An 11,096-nucleotide genomic window follows, 5' to 3' on the forward strand; every position below is an offset into this window, starting at 1 on the left:
TATGTAGGCCTCAACCTATAACCACAGAGGTGGGTTGCCAATATTTTTATTACCAGTTCGGTCGCGCATCTGTGTGTGCGATGCTTCTGCGCATGCACAGAAGCATCCAGGCAGGTGGGCGGAGCCTCCCACCACCACTACTACTGGTTCGGCTGATCCAGGCTGAACCGGCAGCAACCCACCTCTGTATAACCACATTTGAGCCCAAAATTTAGATGGCTAAACAATGCAGCTGTTAAGTGAGTTTTGGTCAATCATACAACTGTATGCCACAGCTGTAAGGCAAGTACTATCCATATACCTGAAGGGATTTTATTGATCCGTCTGTTTGTCAATTTGTCTATCAGCAAAAATTTTTCCAAACAAACAGAATAGAACTAGATCACTTTTGGTGTGGTGGGAAAAGTAGAAAAAAGAAAGAAAAGATTTGAAACCGGATGAAGCAAGGCAGTTTGGATCCAGAAAAAATTCCTCAGTGAATTCCTATGGCTGTTGAGCAGGGAGTCAACCTCCATTCTAAATTCACTGAGAGATTCGAAAGAAGTCCAGAAACCATCCCGCATACTTTCTGTTTTTTAAAAGTTTACAAAAGGGAGAAATTAGAACTAGGCAACTATGGGAATGCATAGGATGTGAACCTAACTATTTGTCTGCAAATATTCTAGTCTCTCAGTGAGCAGAGATTTACTGTAAAAATTAAGCATTGATGCACAGCATAGGAACTGAGATCAGTCTGAATTTAATTCCTATACCAAATGTAATTTGTGCAGAATAGGGACCATTGAATTTGTACAGGTAGTCCTCGACTTACAATGGTTCATTTAGTGACCGTTCAAAGTTACAACAGCACTGAAAAAGTGACTTATGACTATTTTTCACACTTACGACTGTTGCAGGATCCCCTTGATCACATGATTAAAATTCAGATGCTTGGCTAGTGGTTCGTATTTATGATGACTGCAGTGTCCTGGGGTCATGTGATCTGTTTTTGCGACCTTCTGACAAGCAAAGACAACGGGGAATGCAGATTCACTGAATAATCATGTTGCTAACTTAATAAATGCAATGTTTCGCTTAACAACTGTGGCAAGAAAAATCGTAAAATGGGGCAAACTGACTTAACAAAAGTTTCACTTAGCAACATAAATTTTGGAGTCAAGGACTATCTGTACTTCACCTTTTCCTATAAATTCAGAATGATTTACAAATATTTGGTTAAATTTATTGATGGCATCTTTGGTTTTGAATTTCTCTCCAATTCACAGGTCTGCAAAAAAAAAATTTCGAGAGCTGTTCTGGTTTTTCCATGTAATCTTTATGTTTTTTGGTGCGCTGAATCCAAAAATGACCTCCATTTTGTCATAGGACATCACGTTTCCTGACAATTTAGGTAACTATGTTAAATAAGGCAATACCTCAAAATAAATGGAAATAGACTTATAAAATTAAAATTTTATTACAATATTTTCATGAAAATCCTTTTTTGAACTGAAATGAGCTCACCTACACACACAAAACTTGATTCTTCTTCCTTGTGAGGCTCCTCTTGGTGCATTTACACTTGTGAGTAGCATCTGGAATGTCTCTCTGAAGCATCCAACAGTAGTCTGCCATCATTGTAATGCTCCATTTTCCCTGGTATCCCCTTTCAATCTCTTTAATGTCTTGGTGGAATCATTCACCTTGTTCCTCACTCACAGCTCCCAAATTTTCAGGAAAATAGTCAAGGTGGGACTGGAGGAAATGCACTTTCAAACTCATCAGGCAACCTAAAGCTTGAAATGCTTTCAGCATTCTTCCGACAATCTTTTGGTAGTGAGGATCTTCGTTATTGCCTAAAAATTTCTGTACGACTTCTTTAAATGCAATCCACCCTTCTTTTTGAGGATCCATCATGGTATTGACAAACTCTTGATCAACTATAAGCCTTCTAATGTCTGGTCCGACAGACACACCTTCCTTCAATTTTGCCTCCGATAGGCAGGAAAACTTGGTGACCAAGTATTTGAAGCATTCTCCATCTCTTGGAAGTGATTTTACAAAATGCTTCATCAATCCCAATTTTATGTGGAGAGGTGGTAGAAGAACTTTATGGGGAGGTACAAAAGTTTCTCGGAGGACATTTTTTTCACTGTTAGCACCCTCAGCTGCCAACACTTCTTGGTCCAGTGATTTTGTCGGTCTTGACTGTCCCATAGACACAGAAAACAAGGGTATTTGGTATACCCAGCTTGTTGCCCGAGCAGCATGTACAAGACCTTCAAGTCCCCACACACTTGCCAACCATGGTCTTCATATTTAAGTTTACAAAGAACCAATTCCAAGTTGTGTTGGATTAAAAAAAAGCTGACATTCAAGTCTCTACCACTTCATTATTTTTGTTCTGTAAACTGCTTTGTAAGCCAGGAGATCAAGGATAAAGCACATTAGGCTAAGAAAGAACAAATGACAGAATTTGTTTAAGCATCCTTTACAAAATAAATTAGGCACTTTCCTAATTTTGGAATTAGGATTATTCCCATATTATTATAATGCATTTTTATTGTGTGGTGATAAAACAAAGGGCTGGATGTGTCACATGCTGGCTATGCCCACGCCCGGCAAAGCAAAGGGGAAAAAAAGTCCTGATACATCACATGACGCCACCGTGATGACATGAGTTTGACACCCCTACCCTAAGGTGTCATAATAAACTCATGGATTTACATTTGAATGGGAAGTGTGGCAAGAAGAAACTGTAACCTTGCCATTCCTGAGTCTTACAAGTCTTCCTACTCTTCTTCTCACTCATTTAATTTCACTTTTGTGGTTCTGGATTTCTTTGTTACTTCTGCCCACCCTTTCTCATATTTTGCCTTTTAGGCTTCAACACCTGGGACTCCCTAAGACAGCTGTCTTCATTCCATTCCAAACTTTGCCCATCCTTAGCCTCTCCCAAGATTTGTTGCATCAAATGCTATTATGCAACCATGAAAGAAAATGAAAAGGACTCTTTATTCTGGCTTGATAATCATCAGGGGATATTTAACAAGGATATCTGGCTCTTGGCCACCTGCAGAGCTGAGCACATTGAATTAGCTGTGCCATACAAACATGATCATATTATGCTAGTCACTCTATGAAGAAGAAAATGTGAATGATGAAAGCAGCTACAAGAATGGTCCTTAATTAGTACTCGATACAATTGGCTTTACAAAATGGAAATAAATGGAAAAGTAAGCCCCCATACCCTAATTGCCTCCATAACTATTTCTCTCCATTTTTAATTAAGGTGTTATTTAAAAAATGGTCCCTTTCCCTCACGCATCATTATAATTCAGGAACCAGATGGGCCCCATAATTCTCACCTGGCTTTCATCTGGTGAGGTTGGAAATCATAATTCTATTTGTATAAGATTACTTGTTTTCTCAGGAAATTCAGGCAAACTCAAAATATTGAAAACACACTTCTGCCTTAACATGGGCCTTGCTTGCACTTGGCAACCATCTTTGTTTATTTCTTTAAAGCATTTCTGCAGTGCTCTTCAGCCAAAACAGGTCTGTAGAACGGCTTATCAAAACCAATAGCTAGACCAGGAATCAACAGCAACATAATCCCCACTGGTGCTAAGGCAATATCAACATCCCTGGATCACATTTGCAGAACCTCAACATGATATAAAAATTAATCAAAAATTAAAATAGATGGGTTGTTTTTTTTTGCAAATATCCCAGATCTCACAAAATTACAGGGCTGTCACATGATATGTCTCCTGATTTCAAACAAAAACACCAAAGCCCAAAATATTTCTGATGAGAACGTCAACATTTCATAAAACACCAGCATTCTTCAATGAGCTTATGTGAAATTCCATGCTAGATGCTGGAGACGAGATTGTCAAAAGCTTGCACAACAGATGTATTTATTAGCCCCTGGCACTTACGTTTGCTGGTTCCTGAATTACAAGTTCATGCTCTTAGGATGATACTTTCCAAAGATACGAGACATCCAGAAAGGGGGGCGGAGGGAGTACAGAAAGGATGAAAAGTATGAGAATGGTGGTTAGCTTGGTTGCCTAGATGGATGACATCTGGATCACATTCCACCCTGCTTTGCATTACTTCTATTTTCTACTTTAGCTAACGTGTTCTTTACTATCCTATTCCACTTTCCTTTAGCCCCCCAACCCCCTCTGCTTTTCCTCTTCTCCTTTTGCTCTTTCTTCATGGAACTGGCTTAATCTGATTCTCTTTATTTTTCCTTCTCCCAGGGCAAGATTGTTCCCCAGAAACCCTTCTGGTGCTCATTATTGGAGGGAGAAGAAGCCTCCAAAGGAAACAGTTCACCAAGTTCCTTGTGAATATAATTTCTGCTCTCATTAACAGGATATTTGAAGATACTGGCAGCATAGCCCAACACACTGTATACATGATGAACTTCTTCTCAGCATCCCTATGAGGCTGCCATCTACTTAGTCACATTATTTAATCATCTGAACTGGCATTGCTTCCTCCAAAAGGCAGCCTCAGGTAGAAATATTTCATATCCCCCCCCCATTTCTCTCCAAAGATGATACTGTAGACATTTTATCATGGCTCCCCCTCTTATCTGATGTTGATAACTAGCAAAAAATTCGTAGTACCAGGTAACCCTCGACCTATGGCCACAAGTGAGCACAACATTTTTGTTGTTAAACAAGGTGGTTATTAAATGAGTCATGCCCCATTTTACAACCTTTTTTGCCATGGTTGTTAAGTGAATCACTTCAGCTGTTAAGTGAATCATGTGGCCATTATGCAAATGTGGCTTCCCCCACCGATTTTGTTTTTCAGAAGCTGGCTGGAAAGTTGGCAAATGGTAATCACATGACACACACACCCCCCAAAAAAACACAGTGCAACTGTCACCAATACATGCCAGTTGCCAAGTGGTCAAATTTTAATCATGTGACAAGGGAGATACTGCAAGAGTTGTAAGTGTAAATGTCAGAGGTCAAAGTAACACCCCCAATGAAAGAAGACTCTGAGGCTTGAGTTTCCTCAAAGTTTCATTTCATTAGAGATGTCATATTGGCACATCTGGGAAAACCCGAATCTGAAAGTTTCCAGGTTCCCCACCCAAATGAAAGTTCAAGTCTCTGCCCAGCACCCACATGTCCTTCACATTATCCAATCAGGCATCATCCAAAACAGGAGGTGCCTCCCAGATACACCCAGGACACCAGCTGCAGGGCAATGTGTCCTTGACTCTTTGAGAAAGGAATGTTATTTTGAGTATATATCTCCCATACTCCATATAATTCCCCCTCCCATTTTCCCACAGTTGAAAATGTGGCAGGCCTGAAGGCCCCATGCAAAAGATGGCTTCCAGTTTTCTGACAGGAAAACTGATCATTTTTTCCAGTACCTCTGTAACTTGACACTAAATTAATAGGTATAAGTTGATAGGTATAAGGCAGTGATTCCCAAACTTGGCAACTTTAAGACTTGTGGACTTCAACTCCCAGAGTTCTCCCAGAGAAGAGCTAGCTGGAGAATTCTGGGAGTTGAAGTCCACAAGTCTTAAAGTTGCCAAGTTTGGGAACCACTGGTATAAGGTATCAGTTGATCTGTAATAGTTCAGATATTATTTAGGTACATCAAATTCTCACCTAAAAAAAAACTTCTGTTCCAGCAGCACAAAACGTTTCTCCATTCTTTGCTCAACCAGCCTCAGTACTGAAGTGTGCTTACTTATCTATGCCTGACAATTATTTATTTTTATATTTGACCACTAATCAGGAGTAGGGTGAGATTTTCTAAAAGTTTTAGATTCAGTGATCATGATCCAATGTTCAAAAATTACATTACAGGAATTCTAATGGAAAAATAAGATTGTTTACTTTTAATTATTACAGTGATTCTGCATTACAACTGGTTTGGGAGTAGATTGGCTTTAATATACAGCGTAATTAGTTGGAATTTTGAATGTCCAAAAGACTTTCTATCAAATCTCTAAAGAGAAACTTTGGAAGAAAAAAAAAAAACACAATAACAGCAGAAGGAATTTTATTTCTGAAATTCTTTCCATAATCCCAAATAAAAGTTTGGGCCACTTTGGTTAGCAACATATACCTACGGTACATGCCATCAATTACTCCATTTGTGAGCATACATGTTTACTCATAAGGTCTGTTGAGTAAGCTCTAATTATTTTCCTTGATGATATACTATACATCATGGATTTGGTTGTCTTAAAGCTGCACAATGGAGTGGTTTTTATATGGTATGTATCTCAAAAGCATGGTGATATTTTTGTCTGTGTGGGACAGATGTTTTAATATTTGATTATTGCCCATTCCTGCTTTTGATACTGGTTGTAGCAACAAATGAAAGCATTCAGTAAATGTATTATGCTTATATGAAATAGATATCCATATTTATCATAAGATTCGCCATCATGTCTCATACCATTTGGAAAAAAAACCTTTTGAGGGAATACAATCTAAACATAGCAAAGCCCCAGTATTATAGCTGTTATTTGAATAAACCTGAATTATTATAGTGCAACTATACAGTTGATACCTTCTATAGATTTCTAAATAAAGTTCCAGTGAGTCAGATATCACAAACAGTTGTCAGGGTTAATAGAAGTTGCAGTCCAAAATACTTGGAGGATATTAAATTACTATCCCACCCTCATCACTTCTGATTCATTTATTTATTATTCATATGATTGATTTTTGTATCATGCCCAGAGTTGCTGAAACTGTGTGATGGATGCAAACTGGTATAAATTTTATAAATACAATAAATGTTGGCAATTTATCAGAATATATTTGATCATCTATCTGAGGATTTATTCTATTAGAGATTAGATTTATTAGGTGCAGAGGGTTTTTTGTGTAATGACCTTGTAATCCCTTTTCATTGGGGTGGAGTCAGGGCAACTGAAGGGAGCTGAGCATTTACTGGCCGAATGCCCTTCCTGATGCCTATACAGACTTCGCAGCAGTTATTTTCTCTTTGCGCCTTAAAATAGAGAAATATCTGTTGCTGCCTGGGATTGAACTCTTAACCTCTCAAGTGTGAGGCAGGGGTAGGTTCCGGACGTCATTACTACTGGTTCGGTAGTAAAAAAACTGTGCCCTCATTTTCATTTAAAACGATCTGTGCATGCACACAACATTAAAAAATGAATAAAAAATAAAATTTTAATGAAGATTGTTCTGCGCGTATGCAGAATCAAGATGGCCCTGCCGATCATAGAACTGGCACAGTCACATGTCCGCCAGAGTTACTACCTATTCAGCCGAACCGGACCAAATAGGAAGGAACTCACCTCTGGTGGGAGGTGAGTGTCATCACCTCTAGGCCACTGTACTGCTTCATTGGGTCCATAGATTATTTAACTACATTTAAACTATATGTTGAGATATTGACTGAATTAGCTTATTTTGTATTTTTAAATTTCCCCATGTAAATTAATCACAGAGCATCTCGCTGCATTTTGAGATTAACATAACAAGGGAACCTTCTGGGCAATACTACCAGAGGAGGTAGGTGCTAATTCTAATCCTTTAAGAGGGGGATGCCAAAAAGGATTATGCAATTTGAAAACATCAAATGCAATGCAGTTATGTAACCCTGAGGAAAGGTTCTGATTTCTGTCGAAGAGATTTCCTCCATTTTGTTGCTTGCGCTCTTTTAAAATATATATTCTCCCCAGGGAAGTACTTTTTTAAAAAAACTTTTATTATTTTTCCTGATGTTGACCAAAACATTAGGACTAAATAATGAGAAGCACATGTGCTGGAATTATTAAGAATGAAAGGGAGGTAATCAGTAATTGAAATCTAAGCCAGGTTATAATGTGGCGTAATTCATAATCCTTCAGAATGGAAAGCAAGAACACAAGCATCAGGATTCTTTTCAGGAGCAAATTCTTTGACCAGCTCTTTGAAGATAAGCAGAGATAGCTGTGATTGATTGAGTCTCATTTTAATGCACATTTACTTCATTTATAGGGACTTTCTAAACCACCTGAAAACTGAAATGAAACTGCACTCTAAAACCTGTATTTTTCTAAATTGTGCAAGGCAGTTAGAATATACTGTAGAATAACAGAGTTGGAAGGGGCATTGGAGACCTTCTAGTCCAACCCCCTGCTTAGGCAAGAAACCCCACACCACTTCGGACAAATGGGTATCCAACATCTTCTTAAAATCTTCCAGTGTTGGAGCATTCACAACTTCTGGAGGCAAGTTGTTCACTAACTTACCTTAACTTGGTTCTATGATTCTAAAAGGCCATAAAACAGTATCATACAGTGATTAAGGTATAGTTACTGTGTTTGCTATTACTAATTTGATTTGTATGGCTACCATCAGTGATGGGATTCAAAATTCTTTACTACTGGTTCTGTGGGTGTGGCTTGGGGGGCAGGGGAAAGATACTACAAAATCCCCATTCCCTCCTGATCAGCTCAGACTCAGGAGGCAGAGAATAGATGGGGGGGGGCAAGGCCAGTCAGAGATGGTTATTAAATTCTCTGTAGTAGTGAGGAACGACTGAGGCGATTCTGCATTCAACTGTCTTTATCAACTCAGAACATTAACACAACAGAATGGAACCCATTGGTTTGACAGCTATTTATATGGTAGCTGTCAAACCATTAATCAATTAGAACGTTGCCATTCTTCGGCCGGAACGCCTCCACGTGTGATCCAATAGAAACCACCATCTGGCTTGATTGACACTGGCTGGTCGTAACTCGAGTACACAACACTTATTTCCCCTGAGCTCACGCAAACGTAGTTGGAAAGATAGGCGGGTCGGCACCTGACCCTTCCGGAGCATCGCAGTTCCAGAGCCGGTGTTGGAGTAGGAGGAAGGACTGTACCCTCCTCCTGAGCAGTAGTAGGACGGTCCTTAGACAGCCTCGGAGACTCTACCCCAGACTGCAGATGTGGGTCCAGAGATAAATCAGCTGATGAGAGTTCGACGGGCAGTGCTTGGGAGGGGATTGACATTGCCGAATAGCTTGGCCATCCAGATTCTTTTGTTGTCGGGCTGGTTCTCTTCTTCTACCTGGTCTCCGGATGCACAGCAGTGGCGCAGATGGTCAATGTGGCACCACCACAGACGACCGTCACTCAGAAGGACCCCGTAAGAACAGGGTCCTGTTATTTCAGTTATTGTGCCATTTAGGTGCTCCAGCGAAGTTTTGTGCAAAAACACAGTCCCCTTTTTCAAACATCCTAGCTAGGAAAGGCCTTAATGGGTTTTTTGGAATACCATAATTCGGGTGGAGCCTGTCAAGTGTGGTCCGGAGCTTCCTTCCCATCAATAACTCGGCGGGGCTCTGGTTAGTTATTGGGAAGGGGGTAGAATGTTAGAACGGCAAATACCTGGTAATTTTGTCATGCAATGTCCCTGACCCCGTTCTCCCTAAGGCCTCCTTGGCAGATCGGTTGGCCTGTTCCACTTGGTTGTTACTCGCAGGGTGGAAAGGGGCCATTAGAACCTGGTGGACACCCAGAGAAGCCAAGAATGCTTGGAGAATGGCTGCTGTCCAGTGTGGTCCCTTGTCTGAAACTACAACATCAGGCAACCATGACAAACAAACAATTTCTTTAGGACTCTTATAGAGGCTTCAGCAGTGGTTGATGCCATGGGTATAATTTCAACCCATTTAGAAAATGTGTCTACTATGATCATAATGTAAGTCCCTTGTATAGGGCCTGCAAAATCGAGATGCAGTCATGACCAAGGGGTGGACAGCTGCTCCCATTCTCTCAGTAATGCAGTGGGGGAGCAGGTCTAAAAAGATTGACAAGCTACATATTGTCCCATCCACTGTTTGATGTCATCATCCAACCCTGGCCACCATACGCTGCTGCGGCCAAGGGCTTTCATGTGGCATATGCTCGGATGGCCCATATGCAATCTTTGTAATACCTGAGAACAGAGTTCTGTAGGAATTACAACTTGGCTGCCCCACAGCACAAACACTCTTAAGGCAGATAACTCCATTCTCCTCTGGCTATAGGGCACAACATCTTCAGTTAGAGGCTCCACTGGCCACCCCTTAAGGGTCCATTCTAAAACTCGGGAAAGTACCTTATCACTGCGAGTAGATGTTGCTATATCCATGGTGATGAGTGGCAGTTCCAGGTCCTCTACCGCTAGCACAAGGGAAGTAGGCGCTGGGTCCTGTACCTGCAAGGGCAGTGGGCATTGACTTAGTGCATCCACATGCCCTACCTGTTTCCCAGGCCGATATTTCAATTGATAGGAATAACTCGCTAGGAATTCAGACCACCGGAGCATGCGGGGTGACAGTATGGGGGGTGTCGGCTGATCTCCTGCAAGAATTTCTAGAAGAGGCTTGTGATCTGTAATTAGGAGGAAGTGGCGGCCATAGACCTGAGGGTAATAAGTGAGCCAGTACAGCCCCTATACCGTATGGAGAGGCATCACAGGTGAGGGTCAATGGCAGCTGCTCTTCATACTCAATGAGGACAGCTGATGGCATCAATAAACGTTTGACAGTGGTGAAGGGTTGTGTCTCCCGTGTCCCCCACTGTCAGACAGCTGCACTGTCCAGAAGTCTGTGCAATAGCTCCACTATTGTGGCCTTATGCAGCAAGAAAACTACATAAAAATTCAGGAGACCCAGGAAAGCCTGCAACTTACCTTTAGAAGTAGGAGTGGGTGCTCTATGGATGGCCTCTACCTTAGCTGGGGTGGGGTGAATTCCTCATCCATCAATTATAAATCCTAGGAATTCCACAGAGGGAACTCCTAGATGACACTTGATTCTCTTGAGCCTCAGCCCAGCTTGTCTGAAACGAAGCAGGATGGCCTGTACTTTGACGAGAACATCAGATTTGCAAGAAGCAGCAATCAATATGTCGTCAAAATACAGGACCATGCTGTCCTTGGAGCAGTCGCTCCATAAGACTTTAGAATAGCCCAGGGGTAACACAAACCCCAAATTGCAGTCTTTTGCAACGAAAAGCCCCTTTGTGCATTACGATAGTTTGAGCATTGGCAAAGACGTCATCAACAGACAACTGTTGATATGCCTATGCCATGTCCAACTTGGCAAAAATTTTGCCGTGTCCCAAAGAGTG

General features: G+C 41.0%; 1 protein-coding gene across 1 annotated transcript in view; it reads right to left on the bottom strand.

Annotated features, from left to right (window-relative positions):
* Positions 1 to 10,894, bottom strand: part of LOC116506202 (alpha-1-antitrypsin-like) — a 32,355-nt gene extending 21,461 nt beyond the window's left edge. The window contains exons 1-2 of the mRNA XM_032213851.1: positions 10,832 to 10,894; positions 10,081 to 10,179 (exon numbers count right to left, since the gene is read on the bottom strand). Coding sequence (XP_032069742.1) covers positions 10,081 to 10,179; positions 10,832 to 10,894 — 162 coding nt within the window. The remainder of the gene's footprint in view (positions 1 to 10,080; positions 10,180 to 10,831) is intronic.
* Positions 10,895 to 11,096: the final 202 nt, after the last annotated feature.

This window comes from Thamnophis elegans, chromosome 1, assembly GCF_009769535.1.
Source record: "Thamnophis elegans isolate rThaEle1 chromosome 1, rThaEle1.pri, whole genome shotgun sequence".
NCBI lineage: Eukaryota > Metazoa > Chordata > Lepidosauria > Squamata > Colubridae > Thamnophis > Thamnophis elegans.